Source organism: Dreissena polymorpha, chromosome 4 (genome assembly GCF_020536995.1).
Source record: "Dreissena polymorpha isolate Duluth1 chromosome 4, UMN_Dpol_1.0, whole genome shotgun sequence".
NCBI lineage: Eukaryota > Metazoa > Mollusca > Bivalvia > Myida > Dreissenidae > Dreissena > Dreissena polymorpha.
Genome location: NC_068358.1, coordinates 142,513,893 through 142,538,553, shown reverse-complemented (window position 1 = coordinate 142,538,553; position 24,661 = coordinate 142,513,893). Strand labels below are relative to the sequence as shown.

The 24,661-nt window shown below is 35.9% G+C and overlaps 1 protein-coding gene across 3 annotated transcripts; it reads right to left on the bottom strand.

Annotated features, from left to right (window-relative positions):
- Window positions 1-3,362: 3,362 nt before the first annotated feature.
- LOC127877099 (uncharacterized) lies at window positions 3,363-24,661 on the bottom strand. Of its 3 annotated transcripts, none has more exons than XM_052422748.1 (8): window positions 24,417-24,661; window positions 15,083-15,224; window positions 14,506-14,685; window positions 13,592-13,855; window positions 6,628-6,770; window positions 6,267-6,383; window positions 5,758-5,835; window positions 3,363-5,333 (listed from the first exon to the last, which is right to left on the bottom strand). In XM_052422748.1, the coding sequence occupies exons 1-8, from the start codon at window positions 24,577-24,579 to the stop codon at window positions 4,765-4,767; spliced, it is 1,656 nt and encodes a 551-aa protein (XP_052278708.1). In that variant the 5' UTR covers window positions 24,580-24,661; the 3' UTR covers window positions 3,363-4,764. The 3 variants fall into 3 exon arrangements, with proteins under 3 accessions (XP_052278708.1, XP_052278706.1, XP_052278709.1); XM_052422746.1 differs by lacking the exon at window positions 24,417-24,661 and adding an exon at window positions 15,430-15,688; XM_052422749.1 differs by lacking the exons at window positions 3,363-5,333; window positions 5,758-5,835; window positions 6,267-6,383; ... (2 more) ...; window positions 14,506-14,685; window positions 15,083-15,224 and adding exons at window positions 18,306-18,954; window positions 19,437-19,514; window positions 20,189-20,293; ... (2 more) ...; window positions 22,654-22,830; window positions 23,959-24,100 and having other exon boundaries at window positions 24,417-24,658.

Here is a 24,661-nt window from a genome sequence, read left to right as displayed (position 1 = left end):
AACAATTTCTTGCAATATTTCTAAGTAGTTATATTTTGTTGAAATGTTTACTGTTCATCCAGTTTATGCTGTTTTCCGACCGAGTTTTCTATTTTTTGGGGGAAAATCTACCATTCTTCCGTGATGTTTTTCTTTTCAATAGAAAAGGATTCACCATTTATAAACTCGACCATGCGCCTTGTCTAAAAAACTTATCTGTATGATATAACTTAAAAAAACTGATGAACTTACCTCTCGCGCGTGGCTTTTGTTGTTATCTAGTATCGAAGTGTCATCTGTTATCAAAGTATCCACATACCCAGAGTGTACATTGGCGCCCTGCGTAAATTAATCGGTATTTGTATTTTTATATGGCGGTCGGCAGATGGCATGACAGTAGTTAATTCGTGGGAAAATTACACAATTGAAGAACACTACGAATCAGGGTTGGCTTGAAGTCAAAGTGAGGCCTGTGCTTTTTTTTCAAATGCTTACATCTAGCTTGAGAACGTAGATATTAACATTATAGAAGAAGACTATTTTTTCAATATAAGCAACATATTTCCAAATAAGCAATGATTAATTAACGATAACGGCATCATTTAATTCCCTATATATCTCCTGTCAGTTAACAGAATCACATTTTGCCGATGCTGCGAAGCAGCTCGTCGAAGTTATCATACCATGAACAAATTCTTCACAATGGCGACCTATGTAAAAGACCGAGCCAGTCCGATTGAGTTTTTTTTCTAATCGGCATACCTCGCTGACTATCATTGATAAAGGTAAATATTAATAGAACAGAATATTCTGGGGAAACAGATTCAATAAGTGTATCAAAACGTTAATTTTTAATTGGTAATTTTACATCCATTTTATCTTTATGGACCAATGAAACAACTATATATTTTCTCTATTGTGTTTGATATTTGTTCTCGATTTTGTAAATAAATTGCGAATGAAAACATGTAAAATTAACTTTTTACGCGATCACAAATCTAAAGAATACGAACAATTTCGAACCTGTAAATTGTAAACGCTGCACTGCTATGATCTATATAGATAAAACCACATTACTTAGAGTAGTTGCGACGCCTTATCTATGATCGCTCCGCCCACTAGAATTGATCCACCAATCAGCGATCGATTAATCGGGCGCACTCGTTAGCAACGACCTGTCCGCCATTTTCTAGACAAGCTACATGTTTAGGTTCACTTTTATTCCAACGAGTTTCTTTTGTTTTCCTATTTAAAAAAACGATTAAAAATGGTTAAACGTTGTCAATGGGGATTATGTAACTCGGACAATCGATATCCTGAAAGATTAAGTTTATTTTATTTAATTTATATCGTTTCCAAAGCCGAAAAGAGATCGTGAGAAGTGAAAGAAATGTATAAATACATGCGGTCGTCACCACGAACAACTGAACGTCAACACTGTAAAAGACAATTATAATATATTTTTATCGGATATACTAGCAGATTTAAATAGTTTATGATATCGATCTGATTATCACATAATATTTCACTTTTTTAAAATAGTTTTATCAGTTACTAGGTCAGAAGCGAGGTTCATCTGCATTACTCAAAGAGAAATAAAACCCAGCATGAAGCCTTATTCATGCTGTGTTTTATTACTCTGATAGTAATGCACTTAATTGACATCATACATGTTATTTGAAGGTGACATGTGATATATTATCTCATTAACGGTATCTACACATTTGCACTAATGTGGTGTCACCAATAAACGCTTTTAATCCACACTAGGAGCTCGAATGCCTAGATCTCATTTTTTAAACGAGTTTCGTTTATTTTGTTCGGATTAAAAACGGAAATGAAATATGGCAAAAACGGTGTAAAAAGGGTTAATGCAACTCTGACATTTGTTATCCAGAAAGATAAGTTAGATGAATTAAATTTATACCATTTCCAACGCGGCAATGCGGTCTTGACAAGAGCGAGTGGAAGCTTCAAGAATTACCGAGATCCCCTTTATAGAACATTAATTTATTTCACAAACATGAAAAGTCATATAAGCAATAACTAAGCATTATTAAGTATGTATTATGTCACGTGTGCATGTAAAATTATTAAGAATTTTGGTACACAATTCGTGTAACTTTACGAAATCCCCGTTAAAAATCGCGTTTCTGTGTGTGTCAGAAACAAGTGAAAACCATTTTGTTATTATTTTAATAAAGACGTATCGATAAATGCTATTGTAAAAGAGTTATTATTACTGATATTAGTTAACCAATAAATGCGGTAACTTCGGGGAAGTCGGTACCTGCGCGAGCGTCTGATATTGGTAGCCTTATTAATTTATAATAGCCTGACCGTATACCATTTCGTACAACGCTAATTTTATATCAGACAATGTCCAAACTTACTGTGTTGTTTTTGCGCTTTAAATTATAGTGATTGATAAATGTCCCATAAGCAATGTTTAATATGATTAATATCACTTTTATACGCAATAACATGTGGGATTGAGGTACCCGCCCGGCGTCAGAAAGCGCGTAAAACTTCACCGAATTCCCCGTTATAAAACGCTATTTCGTGTCAAATACACGGGTAGGGGGGATGTTTCGGTAATAATTTTGTTAATAACACGGGTGAATACCGGTGAAGTGTTAATTTTTTGCAAATACCACCATTACACGTAATAACGGGTTCGATTTCGGTAAGCGCGCAAGCGTTTGAGAGCGTGTTTAATGTACCGATTTACCCGTTATAAATAGCTGATGTTTTCTTTAATCGTATATTTTTTGCATTTGCAAAATAACTTAATGGCATCAACCCCTTTACAAGTGTAATATGGTGTTAAACAAGTCCATAAAATCATCCGGAATATCGCGTAAATCTATATGCACTCTATAGGCAAAGAAGCCATTTTGGTGTTAGCTTGTCTAGGTTTTCTTCCCGCTGAGCCACGTGATTAAGTGGGCGGAGCGATCACTGATAAGGCGTCATGTCAGTTGTCCGTCCCGTTAGCGCAGTGGTCAGCACGTACGCTTTTTCACGTCCACGACACCAGTTCAATACCCGCTCCCGGCGCTATGATTTTGTTGTTTGTTTTGTGGTTACCATACCGGACAGGTGGGGTTTTCTCCGGATAATCCTATACCCCCGCAGCACAAGACCATATCACAAATCAAAAAGTATTTCAGTAACAAAATAAATAGCTGTAAATTGCAGCTATCATTCAAAATTCATCCCAACTGTCGTCAGTCTAAGCTTATTAGGTAGGAGTGCCGGACACACTCCGGGTCACAACATTATGCAGCCTCAGGCGCGGAGGTAACTCATAACTTTGGAAATACACAAATACACACTGGGTGCAGCCTAGGCGCGTATAGACATAAAAAAGGAAACAATCATTTTAAATTTACATATTTAATACGATATTCTAACAGAAATTACACAACCACCTAAGTGTACATACCAGTTTTGTTAATCCGTTCGTTTGTTAGATTTCAGCATATACATGTATAAGGTCATATCGCTTTGGTTAGTTATCTTATTAATATGTTCCTGGGCGAACTCGGGTAATCAAATGCTCTTACGATTGAGCCCACCTGGTCCGGCTATGTGCGCATACCTACTTTCGAGAATCATCATGAAAGTATCGCCATACTTAATGAACAAACATGCCTATGCGTATTGAACTTAAATTAACAAACAATATTCAACAGGAAAACAAGCATATATCCATGTCCATGGGCATGTGAAATCATGTCCGTACATAAAGCATTATTAAATTTAGAACGTAAACAACGAAATAAAGGTAGGGTATAATGTACATATGTTATTAACGATCATGTCATGTTTTGTATATATCTGCTGAAACGTAAGTTTAATAAACACCACAAACATTTTATTGTAATATAAAGTTTTTACGAAAAGTGGTACAAAAAATACACGCCGGTTATCTTTTTAAAGATATTTCTTGTGCGATTGTGCGAGAATGTAACCCGCCACCCAGTTTCGCTGAATGGGTCAAGTTCCCCACGGGTACTTCTTCACCGTACCGTCAATTTTTTTGTTTACCCAAAATGTTTCGTACCCAAATTATTTTCGTACCCAATTTTTTTTCGTATCCAAAATTTTCGTACCCAAATTTTTTTTCGTACCCAAAATGTTCGTACCCACATACACAATTGTGGTGATATTGATAAACTTAAATTGATGTTTTTATATCCATTCTCTTCAAAAGCATCGTCACACCAGTACTGTCAGTACTTTGATTATCTTAAAGGGGCCGTCCAAAAGATAAAGCGTCGTATCGACGCGATTCGATATTTTGAGAAACTACGAGGATTGCTTATATAGCTTAAAAATACATCCGCTTTGAGTGTAAGCGAGTGGTCAAGGCGGGAGGCTTTTTACTCCAGGAATCCAGGGGTCAGTGGTTCGAACCATGTTGCGGGTTACTTTTTTTCCTTTTTTTAAATTGTATTCTTGTGGTGTTTTTTTTTACTGGAGATTTATAGTTCAAATGTTTAAATTTATTAATATAAAGCATTTAAAGCATTTAATGACAAGCTTCAATACATGCTAAAATCTGTTGGACGTCCCATTTAATTCTATGCGTGCTACCTTGAATATTGCAAATTATTTTTAATGTCGGCGGCAAAATAATGCAAATGAAAAGCAACAAAAAGTTGAAACAATACGCATACAAAAACATACGATAAATTATGTATGCAAAAATAATACTAATGCATGTTCTTTAATATTTTTGTCACAACCGCATGCACATGTTGCCCATATAAGCTGACGTTACAAGGGAATGCATCCTTGATGTGAAAGCGGATCACACGCATTGGTAGCCGCCTCGCCTGCATGTGTGCGCCTCGTGAAGTTAACTGGCACTGGAAAGTGCGCCTGTAACGTATTAACGTGGTCCCCAGTCCATAAGAACGTAACGTTCGTTTTAAGCGTGACGTTATTTTGATCAATAAACATTACGCTCAACTCCCACGGGGTCCTGATCTCCATCAAAAATCTGTCCTTGTCCACAGTTGCGTACAGTGCTCCTCCCATATTGCCCATCCTAAACCGCATGCTCGTATTACTGGTGTCGTCCTCTTCAACACGAATCCCAGACACATATGGACTGATGTAAAAGCCTTCGTATTTCTTGGCATTCGTTAACACCACCGCGTCCTCAACAGTAGACGAATCTGTATCGTTAGCGGTACGCCATGGTTCGGGAAATGTACACGAAGTGGTGATATTTATCCACGGCTCCAGTCCCAACAGACAATCGGCCACGTGGTAAAATGTCGTTCTCATTGCCGTACTTTGGGACTCAGAGAGCCCAGGGCCGTTTGTGCTGGCGAAGAGTCCTGTTTTAAAATATGTGCAGACTTTTATTAGTATTTACAAAACCAAATCAAAACGATATTCGCATGATATCACTATGTTCCTGTACAATTAGAGCCAGTGCTCAAATAGAAAAAAATACACATCCTCTATGTTGAATTTTTACATAAGTATGGTAAACACGATCTTTACGCCCTCTTTATGCGAGGCCGAAATAACTTTGTTCCCCTAATTGCTACCTTATATATTTCAAAATAAAATTCAAGATTCGATTCGACAAGCTCCAACTTTGCCTACGCTTTTAACCTATTAACAGTGTAACTGTATATCTTATTGTACACAGAACATACATTCATTCATTGCAACAAACATTAATTTATTAATATTAATATACATCGTTTTCGGAATAATGTCTTGACACTATTGTGTCTAAACAATAAAACCTACCAAACTTTTGCTCTGGGAAAATCCACAGCAATGTAATGTAGGAGAATAGGCCCCCGCTGTGCCATATCCGTCGGTAACCTAGCAACAGTCAACGAATCAACATACCGGTATACGTTGTATAAGTTAACTTACTGGTATGTTGCCGTCGAAACCATGATGATATTTAATAATATGGGCGTTAATCTACAACTCTTTGTAACAAAACAGTAGAAAGTTATACGAGACATTCCAAGATAAAACTGCATAACTGTTGATAAGTGGGAAAAGTGGAAAATTCTTCAACGATATATGCGTTTAACAAGTCGTGTTGGTCATGCATAAAGGTCACGTCGTGTAACAGATCATATCAACCCTAATAAATCAAACTGTTCATAAAACATACATTTTGTCTTGTTTGACCAAAGGCCTGGCTTCCGTAACTTAAAATGCTTTTATACTTCATGACTTTGCAATGTCAGGTCAGTACTCTAACAAATATTCGCTTAAGTTTCTTTAGCCAGCTTTACTACCTCTGTAGAACGCCTCTACCCACGCCTGTCCGTATCCAAGGTGAAGATCAGACACCGGGAACTCTGGACGTGTGAGAGACATCTTCTTAGTCACATCGTCATTGCGAGGGATAACAGCTAAAGAACCCATTACACCAGTTAAAAAAACTCTAAACATTTGATAAATTCCAATATAGATGTAGATTTTTAAATCAATTCAAAATATTAAACTTCAAGTCATTTAATAATGCTGCCTACGGTTTCTTATGCATTAAATTAGATGCTTTGAATATGTTGTTTTTTTTTTCAACTGCTTTTTTTTGCAAGAGTGCGAGAATCGGGTACTTGTTTGCGCTCCTAATATGCAGCTGAACTATTTTACATATTAAAGATAGCGTCAGAAGCGCCGAGTCCAGTAGTTGTTCCCCTTTGTCAGTCTTGCCCATATTGATGATGAACCGGATGTACTTGGCCATATCGACACCGTTTGACAAAATGGCGCCTGCTGGCTCCAAAGGGTGAATACTAAAACAGAAAAAAATAATGCCTGTGTTATGCGCTTTGTTATTTGTTTCAAACGCTTTCAGTTTCAGTTTAAAGAAAACTGAATTAAACTTCTGCCTATAAAAATGAATATCATCAGCAGAACCTTAGAATTAAGTATGTTATAGTGAGTGACAATAAACGTTTTATTATAGTAAACGTCTCAATCATACACGATCAATTCATGGCTTCAGAGCGAGATTATACAATAAAGAAAAAATAAAGTTATTTCACCTTCATGTATGTGACTATAATGGGTATCATTCAAGTTTAATTACAGTACATGTTATGGTTCAATATACAAATATAAATGCAGATCAAACAATATTTTTAACAAATCACAATTATCATAATTATGTTTGCATGTTAAGATAATCAACAGTGTAAAGTCACTAATCCACTATATTATTTAATAATATTAACTTCCAAATGACAACGAATTTTTCCTCTTTTGTGGGGCCTACCGACGCGAGTTTTCAATATTTAACATAAACGTAAATATTCACAAATCACTGAGAAAAAAAATGAGAAAGAATACATTTAAAAAATGTGTTCCAACAAAAAACTTATGTTCGAAAACCATTGGTTTCATCTTCAAAAGTCATCAAGTACTTTGCCACATTTTATGGCCTAATACACATTTATTCAAAAGAGGGTACACATAATTTGTTCATACCATCATTTTGGCATGTGTTAGCATTTAAAAGAAGATTACACATAATAAAAGCTTTATTAACAGAAGATTACACATAAAGACAATGACGCATTATACATATTATGCAGATGAATCAATACTTTTTTACAATGTGGCCTTCTTACACTAACATACACAAATAGGTCTATAACAAGTAAAACATTTAAACAATATTTTCTTACACCAATACATAACACACATTTTGCATTTTAGACAGACACACATGAAATATCATTGATTAGAAAAAAAGACAACAACAACATATGACATATTATTGATTAGAAAATAGATGTGCTTTATATTGCCTTTTAAAAGCAGAGATAGAGCATGCCATTCTTATTCCAATCGGTATACTGTTCCAAATATCCATGCTATGGAATGAAAAAGCTCGTTTCTTATAACCTGTATTTGCTTTGGTATTAACAATATCGCTATGGGTGGCAGATCTTAAGTTATATTTTTGATTTTGAGAAAAAGTTATAATATTATTTTAATATTCTGGAGTCTGATTGTTGACACATTTATATATCAAGATTGCCGTGTGGTATTTACATCTATTATTAAACGAGAGCCAATTAAGCTGTAAAAACAATTCTTTGGATGGTGTTCTATTTGGCTTTTGCAGAATGACTTTCGCTGCGCGTTTTTGTAAATTATTCACTTTTTTTAAATTGGTTTAATTAGCGTTGCCCCAGATCGTTCAACAGTAATCGAAACATGTTAGTATGTATGAATTATGAAATAATTTCTTCATATCAAAAGTGAGATAATTTGATATCTTTTTTAGTAGAGTTAATTTACTGCTTATTTTAGAGCATGTTTTATCAATGTGTACTTTCCATTGCAGATGTTTGTCAATATAAAGACCTAAAATGTTATGACTAGTGACATTTTCAATAGCATTATTATCTATTTTTAGATCAAGGTTGATATTCTTAATTTTTTGTTTTGACCCAATAAGCATGCATTTTGATTTATTAGGGTTTATCATCATGTTATTGAGGGTGCACCATTTTTGTATGGAATAAATATCATTTTGTAAGTTAGTTTGAATTTCTGAAGGATTGGCCCCTGTAGCATGTAGTGTCGAGTCATCAGCATACAAGTCTATGTCTGATTGGTTTAGTAATAACCCAATATCATTTATATAAATTAGAAACAAGAGAGGGCCCAAAATAGAACCTTGAGGGACACCACTCTTTATAGTAAGAGGGGTAGAAAAACTAGTTCCTAGTTTAACGCATTGTTGTCTTTGACTAAGATAAGAATGAAAAGGGGACAAGGTACCATCCGAAAAGTGATGAAGTTTTAGTTTGTATAACAGAATTTCATGATCTACTAAATCAAAAGCTTTTTTCATGTCAATAAAAACAGAACCAATACAATTACCGTTATCTACATCTTTGAGCCACTCATCAATAAGTCGAATCAGTGCTGTTTGGCAAGAATGATTTTCTCTAAAGCCTGACTGATGTTTATTCATCACATTTGTTATTCGAAAGATTTTTTCAATTCGTTTGAGAGATGTCTTTCGAATATTTTGGATATAGTTGGCAAAATTGAAATCGGACGACAATTATTACAGTCCTCTCTGTCTGAGTTTTTATATATTGGTAGAACAAACGCTTGTTTTAACAAATCGGGGAAAATTCCTGTACGAATACAATTATTAATTATCGAGGTAATTGGTAAAACAATATGCTCTCCACAGTATTTAATAATGTTTGCACTGATCCCGTCGAGTCCCGTAGCCTTGTTAACATTTAAATTGCCAATTATTATACTTACTTCGAGAGGGGTAATTTAATTTATAGAAAATTCATGCTGTTTTAAAGATTTGTCGAGATATAACTTCAAATAAGCAAAGTTTTCTTCGTGAAATTTAAGCTTATCAACAATATTTTATATGTTTGTAAAATGCTCATTTAAGGCAATTAGGATCCTACTTTTGTCCTCAACATACACACCGTTCACTAAAATTTTATTTGGCAAATTTACTCCGCAGTTTTGATCATTGTCATTATTAGATATCATTTTCAAATTTTTCCAAATATTTGTCGTACTAGTACCATTTTTAACAGCATTGTGATAATATTCTTTCTTGCTTTTGCGAATTAATGCCGTAGTTTTATTTCGTAACAGTTTATAATTGTCCCAGTCTTTAATTTTGTGGAAGTGATCTCTATCGCACATACTTTTAATAACTTCTTTGTTTATCCATTTTGGCATATGTGTGCTTTTTATTCTCTTTTGCTTGTAAGGGGCGTGCTTTTCTTAAACGTTATTTAAAATTCTATATAAAGATTGAAGGGACATATTTGGATCGTGAACAGTTTCAATTAAGTTTAGTTGCGAAATTGATAGATCAAATTGGAAATCAGATATTGAAAACTTTTTAAAGCATCTATATCTTATATTCGAGTGAGTGCCTTGTTTCGAGATTTTATAGTTAATTTTCCTTGTCATGCATACCGGATAGTGGTCGCTTATAGATATTTGTGGGACATAAGCGGTACTTACTCTGGCAGTTCGATTAGTATATATATGATCAGTTATTGAAGACGATTTATCTGTGACTCTGGTTGGTGTGTTAATAAGTTGCAAGAGGCCATGCTTCAATACCGTTTTTGACCACATTTTGCATTCATAGGACTTGCTGTCAGCAAAGTATTTAAAATTGAAATCACCTAATATGTGATACTCAACGTTTAAACCCTCAAACTTAACAAGTAACGCATTAAATTTTTCTATCCATTTTTGCGTCTCATTAGGTGGACGATAGATAAAATTTAACAAAAGATTTTGTGTTTTTAAAGCAAATTTCAATACAAACTGATTCAATCCCATCAGGCTCTTAGTCTGGCCTATGTTTAAATGGTACATGGTAACCTATATAAAGCAAGATTCCGCCACCCTTTTTCTGACTTCTGTCTTTACGAATGTATGTAAAATTCGATATATTTAAATTTACATCAGACAAATTTTCGTTTAAAAATGTTTCGCAAAAACCAATAACATCCACATTACATTTTTCGGACAACAAAACGTACTTAATTTCATCAAGTTTTGGCAAAAATTGTTGAATATTTAAACTTACGATATGAAGTCCCTTTTTTGAAAATTTTAAGGTAGACGCTGCTGATTTATTTTTATCCTCGCAAAAGTTTAATCTTTCAGTTGCAATAGGGATTGAGATTGAAACATCATTATTATTGCATGACATATTATGGCAGCGTTCTGAGTAATCAGAAACTTTAATACTGGCATCAAAGACACGGTCTATATCACCATATTTTAGCACTATTTCGGATTCATTACATATACAAATCTTAAAATTACAATTTTTACAAACCTTGTTAAGTTCTTTAAATTTGTTGTCTATATCACCATATTTTAGCACTATTTCGGATTCATTACATAAACAAATCTTAAAATTACAATTTTCACAAACCTTGTTAAGTTCTTTATATTTGTAGTGTATCAGTACATGTTTGTGTCTGTCTACGCGTTCCTACCGAGCCGAACTCAATCGTCTGCATTCACTAGTGTAGTGATTATTGTAATGACAGTACTCACAATGTCTTTGTTGTTGTCCATAATTACTACTATGTTGATATCTAGATAGATTATGCTTCTTGCCATCCCTTCCGTCACGTGAACCGCCATTCCTTGAGCCTCGATCAGATGCGTACTAGTAACTTCGGAAACCGTTACTTCCTGTTTGCGTCTGATAGCCATCTCGCCCGTCACGTGAGTCGCTATTTCTCAAGCCATAACCTGGTGCATGATCTCCGTAGCCGAAACTTCCGTGTGAAAACTGCCTCTTCCGTCACGTGAAAAGCGATTCATCGAGCCACGTCCTGGTTCATACTTTTTGTAGCCATAACTTCCGGTTTTCAACTGATAATTACGTGAATCGCCGTTTGTCGAACTGCCTCGATCAGGAGCATAATTAGCGTATCCATTACTTCCGGATTGAGTATAGTGAGGGGTTACGCTACGATTCGCTTGTTGATCTTGTTGTCCGCTCGTCTTCTGTTTAATGATGTGCACGGCTTTGTTGATGTTAGCCACTAGCGTACTGCAGCCTTTAGCTTGCAGATGTATCCCATCGCTGCCATACAAATGTTTAGCCATGTTACCATTTCCATAAATAAAGGATGTATACAGTTCAATATATTTAGCATCTGTTTCGTCGCATATTTGTTTAATTATATCATTCAGTGGAACTACATCTGCATCTCGTCTTGGGGCAACTGTGCACAAGTATACAGTGCATTTATGTCCATTTAGTTCATGTAGCAGTTGCTTTATTTCACGGTATGCTTTTCTTGCGTCGCCTCCTTCCGCCATGTCATTACCACCAATATATATTATCACATTTTCGTATTTTGTCATGTCCCATGAATCCAGTGTCAAACGAATGTCTTTAATTTTCCGCCCTGGTAGAGTTTTAATGTGTGTATTTTCATTTAATCCACGCCTGTTAATTCCACTTATAATTGAGTCACCTATTATTAGAGTTTTCAAAGTATTCTTTGATCTATCTGCCGTGTCCACAATATCAATATTCACTTCAAGTTGTTGCTCTGTTGAAGACTGTTTTCTCTCTTTTGTATCATGTCCGCTTCCGTTATTTTTACTTTTTTGTGATTGAGGTGTTTCCGCTGTAGCTCTTTCACTGCGTTCAGTTTGTGCCAAATGTTCTGCCATATTCGCTGTCGATGGGATCATCTTCTTTATATTTTCATGCACTGATTGTAATTTCCTGGTAAGTGCGTCGTTGGCTTGTTTCATGTCTTTACTGAGTTTATCCGTACTCTGACTAACTGTTTGTACTTTATCTGTTGATTGCTGGTTAGCTAACGAGATTGTATTTTTTACACTTGCGATTTCATCTCTTAATTGCGAAAGTTGCAATGAAGTCTCCTGTAGAAAATTGTTCAATTGGAATTTAGTAGCTAACAGAACTTCATTCATCATCTTCATTTCCTTAAGAATGGCATTTTCTACCGAGTCTATTTGGGTGGCACAATTAATATGAAAACTAGCCTCGCTTTCTGATTCTAAATTAGTCTCGGAATTTTCAGTCAATTCATCTTCCGCTTCTGTCTCTATCTCGATATTTGTGTCCGCTTTATTATTCTCTTCTTTTCGGGAGTCCTGTTTTATATTACTGTCTAGAAGCGTGTGAGGTTCATCAACATCATGCGTTACAGACATTTTCGGTGATGGGCGCTCGGGATTTTTACGCTCCAAGTATGACAGTATTTGCTGTTTCATGTATTCATTTATTTCACTTATCGAATAATTATTTGTCTGAATGTCAGTTTCCATTATTTGGAGGATGTTTGGAAGGTCTATGTCAAAGAAGTGAGCCACGTTTCTACTATTGATCAAGCACGAGGAAGTTGTGTGGTACATGTTAAACGTGTACAAGTGGTTCTTCTCATCTGCGACTTTATAACGAAGCTCCACTTCATTTGATTTTCTGTCGTTTGCTGGTTTACATAAGTACTTATAATTAAGTGAATTGTCTGAAAAATACTTTTTGCTAGCAAATTTTAACAGTTCATAAGTACCTGTGTTGAGTACGAGTATTGTTCCTCCGATAGATTCTATAATCTCAAACGATTCCTTTTTAGTAGATGACAATTTCTTCTTCATATTCACATGTTCGTTCAAACTGTAATTTCTCACTTCCACATCTTCTCCTTGCTCGCTCCCGCCGGAATTGACTTCCACTGGCGCAAGTTCATAATTATTTATTTTCCCTCTCTTTTCTTCCATTTTTAGTTTTTTCCTCAACAGGCGAGCTTCGTTAATGTCAAATAATTTGATTTTAGAGTAAACTTCCGGTTGATCTTGCGCGACCGCTGAATCTTCGTTGTCCATTTTTTGCCGTCAACAATCACTTACGAAAATATTTTTAACATATAAATGTAGAGAATTTTTAAAGCTTTCTTCCGCACTATTTTTGTTTACTTTACTATATTTATGACCGAAATATTAATTTTTTATCATTTTTAACTTAACGTCTTTTTTTAAACTTGTTTATCTGGACGTGACGTCATTATGAAAAAAAAAATTTCCTATGAAAATAACTTACGTGTAAAGTTCTTTAGTCCCGTTCTGAAAAATCCCGTCTTTGTAAGTGTATGGTCTGGCAGCCTTCTTCTCATAAACATCCACAGGATCCAACATCAGTTTCGTGGAGGTCATTCCAATTGGTTTAAGAACTCGTGACGTCACGAGATTTTCCCACGTGTCGCCGCCTAGTTTCTCTGCCACGTGACCGAGCAACATGTACATGAAGTTGTTGTAGATGAAGGTATCTCTAAACGGCATGCGTTCTGGAACCATTTTCATATTCCTAAAACAGTGTTGCTTAGCATGTTATTGTATCATCTATGAATGTGTTCTCAATTGTTTGAATACATAACGTTTAAAGCGATATTATGGGCATCTAACAGTTTATAGGTGTCTATCGCAACCGTTGTTTATTTTTGGTGTTTTCACTTCCTTTAAATTTATATTTGTTAATGCAGCAAAAACATACTAAAACAATATCCCGAAAAGATAAAAATATTAAAATAATGCATTTGAATATCAACCGTACTTTCGTTTGACAACTAATCACGCATGTACAATGTGAACCTAAATTTAGTTTTAGTGCAGATTCGTTTATACGACACAAAGACACAATTTTGTTTTACGGATCATTTCGGCTAACAGGACTGGGTGGATCACGTAAAATATATAATATAAAATATATTTTTATAAACAACTGGTAGCAAGATGAGTTGCAGATAATTGGTCAGTAACCACACTTTAACTTACTCTTTTGACCTGTTAATTCTTTTCAGCTCAATTCAACAGTAAAAAATGCCCATAATATCACTTTACATTCACAGTGGTTTAGAACTGATTACTCAATCTGTATCGCGGTAGTGCTTATAACTGTAATTATCGCACATGTCAATTCTAATACGTTTTGCAATATGAAATACGTAATGTACGAACTTGCATAGTTGTTCTCTGGTAACAGTTTTCGGATAACCTGCTAGAATGCCCACATCAATACTATCAACACCAGTACGGTGCGAGAGAAGGTCTTTCAGTGTGCTCTCTCGGGTTCGATACTCGTCCACGAAGCCGTACTCGGGACCCAGAATGTCCATCACCTTGGCCGTCCAGTCCAGTCTGGACACAATTGCATTTGTTTTAATCATCATAATTGCATTGCAAGCATTAAAAAAGGTGACACTGTTTTTTGTAAATTTCAAACTTACCAGTACTCGCGAATAAGGACCAATAATGCTAACAATGCAGAATTGATTCACCTTATTTTAATTGTCCAAAATGTCTAAGTAGTTTACTTCAACGAAATTCAGAACGACCAAATGCCGACACCGACATTGTCACTCGTATTTTTTTTGCAGAACCAGACACGGCGTCTATGTTTGGTATGAACAAATCTCCACAGATTAGTGGAGATTCATCATCTATGTACAGGTCTTTTTGTGTATATGATTGAGAAAAGTATTTGCCATTAATAGACTCTAAAGTTATGTAGCCGTGAATCTTAATTGATACACACTTTTTCTCGGTGAGTAGAATACCGAGCAGCACCATGGTGAAGGACTTGGTTACGGAGCCAATGGCGAATAGAGTGGAGTTGTCCACCGGAACACCGGCAGAAATGTCCGCGCTACCGAAACCACGCGCCCACACATCATCTCCTGAAATAGACAATACAAAGTTAGAAAGAATATATCCAACTACTTATCCCTTTTTTATTAGTGCCGCCAACAGTGCGTCTAATGTCAAACTCCACGTTTTGTACATCGGAAGACTCAAATTCATTCTGCTGTTTATTTCACGAATGATAAATGATTTTTCAAATCGATAAAATGCTATACAATATAGTCCATTTACAACACGTACCTTTAACAACACTCAACGTCATCCCAGGCACATGACGGCATTCTAACGTCTTCCTAACGAGCTCTTCAATCTCCGTTTCCGTGGCAACGTCAAAAACATATCCAGACACTACCACCGATAGTAAAAGGGTAAAAATAAAGACGCACTGTTTAAATCCTAACATCTCTGTCGGCGATTTAGGCAGTTTGTGAGTAAAATCCCTCGATGTAGGCTTAATAAGACACTCACTTTGTGAACACAGTGACGCATACTTTGATAACAGATATCATAACTATATGTTGCAACAGATAACGTAAAATTGCGCAAATAGATTGGCAGACGTTTTTGGTATAGTATGAGGTTCTTAACCAACTTTTGTTGGTGGACTCAATTTCTCGTGGCGGATATCTTCCCAAACGGGTTTAAGCTATCCACTGCATTAACAAGTACAATCCTTCCACACACGAAAGGAGTTTTTCCTTGATTAAGCATTTGATATTTGTTTAACTATCGAAAATGAGAGAGAAAATAACAAATGTAGCATCTAAACCAGAAGTTATAAAATAATAATATTTGAATCGACTATCATAAAGATTTCATGTACGGCGACAGGGATTAGATAAGCCAAAGATCTATCAATAAACAATGTGTCTGAAGCTTAGTGCTCGACCAGTCACATGTCTGCGCGGAGGTTAACTTAGGTGACACATTTTTCAAGACACATCAAGTGCAAACCACCCCAGATAAACATTTATATTGCTTTAATTTAATGCGCGCACGTGTATGTCCTTCTTGTCCGTCCATCGAATTATTTGTATTGCTGCTCAAGGGAAAATATTTTTACACATATAACAATTATGTGAACTTGGGTAAATTCACTGTCTTGAAATGTGTTTTTCTTCCGATATAACCGGATTCATTGTGATTTATAAAACAAATACTGGATATTAAAAAGACGAAAGAAGCGAGCAGTCAAATATAATGACTTTACTAAACATTTCATTTAAATATTAGAAAAATATAACGATATATTAACATAATTGTATAATTATATATTATTATATAATTAAACCTTGTAAAAAATTTAATCAAACAAATGATATATTTTTTTCCATTAATCATGTGATGTGATGTTAATCTGGATGTGATGTTAACCATAGAATTCATATTTAAAAAAGACAAGACGACATATGAATACTGTTTCTATGACCACAGTATAGAACCCGTATTCATAAAGCTCCTGATGCAAAAAAAAATCATTAAATAATTAAAATCCTTATGTTTCGGACTGTTTTATGTCGAGCTCTGTTATATTATTCTTTTTAAACAAGTAAAAAGTGCAAAAATGATAAGTATTTTGTCATTTTTGAAAATAATAAACATGATTCGCTTTTTTAAATTGATTTTAAATGTATCTTCAGCACAGTCTTCGCTAAATATTTTCCAACGGTGCGACAGGTACGTTATGGTCATTTTCGAAAAGAATAAACATGATTCTCTTTTTTAAAAATTGATTTTAAATTTATCGTTAGTACAGTCTTCGCTTAATATTTTCCAACGGTGCGACAGGTATGTCTTGACTTTTTGCAAGACCCTCGCCATTAAGTGGTACAATAGCAGCATGAACACTTTTCTACCAAACTCAGAACTCGAAAAATAGAATTCCAGGGTAGAGAGGAACACCGATTTATGTTCCAACGATACACCTAGCACTGTACCCATTTCCCATGTCTGATTTGTCTCTCATCAACTTTCTTCAGCAAGCCAGTCAGCAATTGTTGCACACACGTCATCAACGACAGACTTAAATTTTAGACCGCCGTAAGGGATAGTTAAATTTCCTTGCTTTCACGTAACGTATATGTAGTGCAGAGCGTTTACATGAACTTGTTCGATCAACTGTTGATGTTTAGTCTGGTAGCATTTGCGCCTAACTAAAAGAATCTGCGCTGGATTTACCACTGTATGATGTCCCGTAGATTCCCTGGCAGATGGAAAATAATCGATGTCCGTATATAAACTACTGGTGGATTATAATATAGTGGGATGGTTATTACACGAGGCTGTTGTTTTATTCATTACATAATACGCCTATATGAAATATGTGTCCAATATAATGAACAGGTGAGTAATAATACATTCTGAGTCATGTTCTGAGAAAACTGGGCATAATGCATGTGCGTAAAGTGTCGTCCCAGATTAGCCTGTGCAGTCAATTAATATGTCGTTAGCACCGCCGCGCGTTCTTAACTGGAGGGATAACCGAATCGTTAGCGGTACGCCATGACTCAGAAAATGTACACGCCGTGGTGGTGTTTATCCAAGGCTCCAGTCCAAGCAAACGATCGGTCTCGTGGTAATATCAATTAATATCAATTAACGCAAAATAAATATATTTATCTTTATGGTTGTGTTCAGTGCCAGTTCATTGTTAATATGAGCCGTTCTGAGAAAAATGGGCTTAATGCATGTGCGTAAAATGTCGTCCGAGATAAGCCTGTGCAGTCCGCACAGGCTAATCAGGGACGACACTTGCCGCCTAAATTGGATTTTTGCTAAGAAGAGATTTCAGTTAAACGAAAAATGTCATAAAAGCGGAAAGTGTTGTCCCTGGTTAGCCTGTGCGGTCTGCACAGGCTAATCTGGGACGACACTTTACGCACATGCATTAAGTCCAGTTTTCTCAGAACGCGGTTCATATGAACAATGACAATATAAGTTAACTGTCATTTTGTATTTGTATTTCCTTTCACTGAACACAACCATAAAGATAAATATATTTATTTTGCGTGTTGTGGTAATAATAACTACAATGTATTTATTTCAATTTAAATGATGGACATTTCCAAACAGGAAATCAAATGTTACATGTAAAAAAACATGAGAAAAACGCTGTATCAAAACTATGATGCACTTAAGATCTTTATTAAAAAGACTTATCATCACTTGAACAATAAATCTTGTGGCGTTGCAAGGATTATCCGACAATGGGAATGCATCCTGGATGGGAACGCGGGTCACATGCATTTGCAGCTTCTCCACCAGCTTGTGTTCGCCTTGTAAAATTAAGCGGACCTGGAAAGTGCGTGTGTAACGTGTTAACGTGGTCTCCATCCCACATGAACGTAACGTTTGTCTTCGCCGTAACGTTGTTTTTATCCATTAAGGCTATGTAAAATTCCCATGGTGATCTGATCTCCATCAGAAATCGGTCCTTGTCCACAGTTGAGTACAGAATTCCTCCGAGTCTTCCCATCTTGAACCGCAAACTCGTGTTACTGGTGCCGTCTAATTCAATACGAAAACCAGACAAAATCGGACTGCTGTAAAACCCTTCGTATTTCTTGGCATTCGTTAACACCGCGTTCTCAACTGGAGGAATATCCGAATCGTTAGCGGTACGCCATGGTTTGGGAAATGTACACGCCGTGGTGGTGTTTATCCACGGCTCCAGTCCCAGCAAACGATCGGTCACGTGGTAAACCGTCGAGCTCAAAGCCATTATTTCTGAATTGCCTGCTGGACCGTTCATACTGGCGAAGAGTCCTGTTGCAACATTATTAACGACCATTATAATAATTACTATATCGATAATGACTTAAAATGCAAGTAGTGCTTGATTCTATTATTACGATTATATGTATTATTACTTTGTTATCCAATAATGCATGATGCAACACGTATTCAAATCAATATAACTCTTATTTTCGAAGGGATTTTTTTGAAATTCGGACTCAGGTTCATTCAAAACATATATAATAATTCTTGTAAATTTAATTGAAATTGATCAACATTAAAATATCAAACATAACAAATTTAAATAATAATGTAAAAAAGTAAAATTCTCACAATCGTACATCGTAAAATAATAATGTGAAAAGTAAAACGCATTAACTTACACGTCTTAGTGAACGACCGGCTTGTAACATTGCGCTAATAGATGTTTCGGTTATATTTACCAGGTAATTTTTACAACAAAATTTCATCAATAATTATGTATTGAATTAATACACATTTGCACTACCCACCAAAATTGTGTTCAGGGAAAATCCACAAATCTGTGATGTAGGAAAATACGCCGCCGCTATGCCGTATCAGGTGGTAACCTAGCAACAGTTAACTTTGCATGTACATGTATAGCAATATAATATGTTATATAGAAAACGTGTTTTCACACCAGTATCATAGATGTATTAAACAGGTGACTCTTGATACGCAAAAAAGTAAAACATTAAATGCAACTTAAGTATGCAGTTATCCATGTGGACGTTTATTTACACTACAAATCCGCGAAACGAACCCTTGGAAAGGTATCTGAGCCAACCAAGACTAAACCGGAGTTTATAACTGATGACGCTAGACAAATATATCTTCAATATCACATTTGTGGTTGAAGCGCGTACGCGTTGCATTCGCCATGCATTACAATGCCAACCCAATACGAAACCCGTGTTAAATAACTGATGACGTTAAACAAATACATCTACAACACCACCGTTGAGGTTGGAGCGGTAAGCGGACAACGACAACGATCGAGGCCTGGTATATGGAAAATTACCCTGGGTTCGGGTAAGGTTAGGGTTATGGTTAGGGGTCGGGTTAGGGTTAGGATTAAAGCTGACCCAAACCCTAACCCTAACCCTTACCTTAACCCTCTAACCCCCCCCATGCGCATTACAATACCATGCCTCGCTCGTTGTCGTTGTCCCCTTCCCGGTTGGAGCGCGTACTTGATGTACTTGCCATGCATAACAATAATACATGTTTTCACTTAAACTACCTCTGTAGACAGACTCGAACCAGCCTTGACCGTATCCCAGGTCAACGTCACTCACGGGGAATTCTGGACGCTTGAGATAGGTTCCTCCGTCGACAGGGATCACAGCTTAAGTAATACACTCGGAGACTTTTCTACTTTTCTAACGCAACACTTTTAAAACTTGAATATCTCTCTTATGAGTTGAGATTTTGATGTGATCAGTTGAAAACATTCTGAGCAAGCTTACGATAAGATCATTCATCCATGACGATTGGACGCTTTAGCACGTGGGGTATGTATAGTTTAGTCTTTTTGCACGTGGAAATGTTGAAACGAAATATTATTGTAAATTTACTTCAATTTCATTAAGGTCGATTCTTACACCAGGAAAACATCAACTTTGTTTTAAAAAAGGATGAATTACATGAATATTCATAGGCGCAACCGCGCATTTTAGTTAATTGCGTGCTACCCATCTCACGTGATAAGGCGTCCGATCGTCACGGATGAATGATTTTATCGTTAGCTTTCACCGAATGTACCGGTAGTCAAATGATCACATCTTCAATTTTGAAAACAAATCTACGCTTATAAGAGAGATATTAAAGTTTAAAAAGCGTTGCGTTAGAAAAATCTCCAATACACCTGCCGGTAACCTGCAATTTGTCAGAATGCGCGGTTGCGCTCATTCTATACATAGATGGTGACGTCACTACGTAATTGTCAGTAAGACCGGTGTGTACACAATGCGCGGTTTCGCTCTTAAGTATTCATATGAGCCATACATTGTTAAAAGCTAGTTTTATGTTATTCTGATGTAAGAATCCACTTCAAATGAATAAATTAAAATAAATTTCGAATAATATTGCTTTTTACCATTTCCACGTGCAAACAGATGAAACCATACATACCCCACGTCCTAAAACGTCCGCTCGTCAAGGATGAATGAATTTATCGTGAGCTTGCTTAGAATGTAGTCAAATGATCACACGTACAATTTTAAATCAAAATCGTAACTAATAACTGAGATATTCAAGTTGGAAAAGCGTTGCGTTACAAAAGTCTTTAAATGTATTACAGAATTTAAGATAAATTCACAAATAAATTCCAAGACATTTTACACATACAATTCGTATAAGGGCCTACTATTTTAGTTGATCATTCATCGATCAGACATGTTTAATATTTATATTATTGTTGTATTTTATTTCTTCGGATATAATATTATAGTTCATTTGTTGAAATTTTAGCATTCGGCAACATGTGGTTACCAAATAAAGATCGTTTTAAAAGCTCCGGGTCCAGCAGTTGTTCTCCTTTGTCAGTCTTTCCCATGTTTATGATGAACCGGATGTACTTGGCCATATCGACACCGTTTGACAAAATGGCACCTGCTGGCTCCAGAGGGTGAAGGCTTCAATTGAAACGAGAAATGTCTTTAGAACGATACACTGTGTTAATGATTGTATTTTGTGTAAGAAAATCGTCAGTGAAATTAATGAAACTATGGAAAATTGTGCCTACTTCTGTCGCGGATGTTGTTTTTGTCTGCTGAAGTCTTACGTCAACATAAAATTGAATGAGGAAAATTGCTTTCGCAAATTAATATTCACATTAATTTTACTCACATGTTAATTAAACCAATTATAAACGTTTTGGTGTGATGTCTTAAAACACGTAACAATTCATATATGGTTGATAATCTGCAAGCGAATGAATATATTTTTTACCATAATAAATGGTATTAATAAGCTACCTTTGTAAATTAACATAGCTTCTTTCAATAACGTAAATACCATTCTTACGATAATAAATTCCTATAATGGGTGAAAACAAACTTGGAAATAGTTAAGGTTGTCACTCTGTGTTTCGATCTTTCACAGAAGGGAATGTTCGCACATCAACGGAAAAACAATGGAATTTGTCTATAATTATAAAAAGAAATCCATACAATAATTACTCAACCTACTCGTAAATTTCCTTAGTCCCGTTTTGAAACATCCCGTCTTTATAAATATATGGCCTCGCAGTCTTCATCTGGTAAGCATCCGCAGGTTTCAACATCAGTTTTGATGACGTCATTCCAATTGGTTGAAGGACTCGGGACGTCACGAGATTTTCCCACGTATCGCCGCCTAGTTTCTCTGCCACGTGACCGAGCAACATGTACATAAAGTTGTTGTAGATGAAGGTATCTCTAAACGGCATGCGTTCTGGCACCAACTTCATATTTCTAGTAAAATAAGTTTAATTATAAGAAATATTATATCATGTATAAAAGTGTCATTCATGACTTGGTTTAATAATGTTTTCCTCGTTGAAAGTTGCAAGATGTAAGTTCATTAAACTTTTCGGCATGAAAGTGCTTGTACAATACTAATTGCAACTGCTTATACCTTATTGCCTATGTAGGAGGTTTAATATATTACTTAAACCCTTCATATTTTCTTTAATTTTTTTAATTGTGATATTATACATTTACGAACTTGCATAATTGTTCTCTGGTCACATTAGAAAAGCCCGCCAAAATGCCCAGATTAAGGCTATCTAATCCAGTGCGGTGTGAGAGAAGGTCCTTCAGAGTGCTCTCCCGTGCTCGATACTCGTCAACGAAGCCGTACTCGGGACCCAGAATGTCCATCACCTTGGCCGTCCAGTCAAGTCTGGTGTTAACGAAGAAGGATGGTCAGTCATTTTAATGCCAGTAAAATTAATGCATCATTTGACAACTGTTGTTCTTCTTATGCTAGCTAGCCTGTATATTCATAATGAAAGTCACAGGCAGCAGTATCATAAATTTGCCTCCCCCCCCCGGGACCCCCCCCCCCCCCCCCTATTAAAGTTATTAGCCGAGCAGGAGATAGGTTAGTTGTTTAATCACGTTTCTTTAACTGTCTTTTAACGAATCAAGTTGCATTTTGTCGGCAACTGCATGGGAACATGTGTGTTTTCGATGAAAAAGGTCACGTCCAGTGTTACACAATCTTTCAGCAATAGGCATATAGTGCGTTTCATACCTTGTGTATATATAGTACCTATTCGAGGGTTATTTTTTCAAACTGTATTTTTGTCAATATTCGTTGTTGAAAAGTCAAACCATACACAATAGGTGAACATTTAACAATCTGGAACCCCTGGGGTAAGCTCGGGGGGGGGGGGTATGGTCCGAGGGGGGGGGGGGGGGCAATTTATGATACTGCTGCCTGTGATGAAAGTAATGTCAATATTCCAGAGGCTAGGTGACTTCTATTTATCTTTATAACAAATACGGCATTACCCACAGCACATAATCAATTTTTATACCGTCATGTACTTAAAATATGCGGAGAAGAGCGCGTACATCACGTTGAATGCACTTAATTTGTTTATTGTATTTATGATATAAAATTTAATGAACTAAATTAAAAGCATATTAAGTAGTACATTTGATAGTTAGCAGGGCTATGTTAAAGCATTGTCGCGTTTTAATACAAATGATTCTGAGGAGCATGTGAGAACAATCGATCGTAACTCGAAGCTGAGATATAAATATTTAAGGACTGGATCAATGTGTAAATAAGTACTAAAACAAAACTACTGATGAATTGTCCAAACAAAAACTAGTGTGAATAGCAACGGCTATGTTATTTTTTTTAAGTCTTGATTTTTATTAAGGACCATTTTTACTATTTAAAATTAGTTTTATACAGTCTTTAATCAAGAAATATGTGTTTGTTTGGTTGTATTTGGCAAAATTAACACCTGATAAATGCTATTATTTTTACATTTTTTCAATCTTTAGTGAGACTTACTTTTTCTCGGTGAGTAGAATACCGAGCAGTACCATAGTGAAGGACTTGGTAACAGAGCCAATGGCAAACAGAGTTGAGTTGTCCACCGGAACACCAGCCGAGATGTCCGCGCTTCCGAAACCACGCGCCCACACATCATCTCCTGGAAATGACACAAATAACAAAAATATACTTATATATACTAAGATTTATCACTTTGGAGTTTATGAATTGTTCATTTAAAGTCTGTGTCATATTTAGCAAATAAATACTCCAGTTAGCTCCATCAACTTGAATATCGAGTTAGCAAAATCATAAATAATTATAGATTTTCCAAACCAACTATATTTTTTTATCAAATTAATAAAATAACCGATTAAACAGTAGCTTTACATTTGAAAAAAAAAACATTGGCATTTATAAAAAATGCAAACGCAATATAACAAAAATATACGGGTGCTGGTTCGTTACACACTTACCTTTCACAACGCTCAACGTCATTCCGGGCACGTGACGGCATTCGAGCGACTTCCTGACGAGCTGTTCAATCTCGGTTATTGTGATCACATCGAAAACAGACCCAGACACTGCCACCGATAGTGACAATATAAGTATAAAAGTGCACTGTTTATATGCTGCCATCGCCCTATCCGATTCAAAACGCGTGTGAATAGAAGATTCCTTTGGTGGCAATGTATACGCTCATTCTCACTCCCGCTGATCT

Coding starts and splice junctions, on each gene's coding strand:
- LOC127877099 (XM_052422748.1), bottom strand. CDS start 24,579: ATGGCAGCATATAAACAGTGCACTTTTATACTTATATTGTCACTATCG. Junction 14,686..15,082: donor ATTCTACTCACCGAGAAAAA/GTGTGTATCAAT, acceptor AATTGTGTCCAG/ACTGGACTGGACGGCCAAGG. Junction 6,771..13,591: donor GGGACTAAAGAACTTTACAC/GTAAGTTATTTT, acceptor TTTCTGTTTTAG/TATTCACCCTTTGGAGCCAG.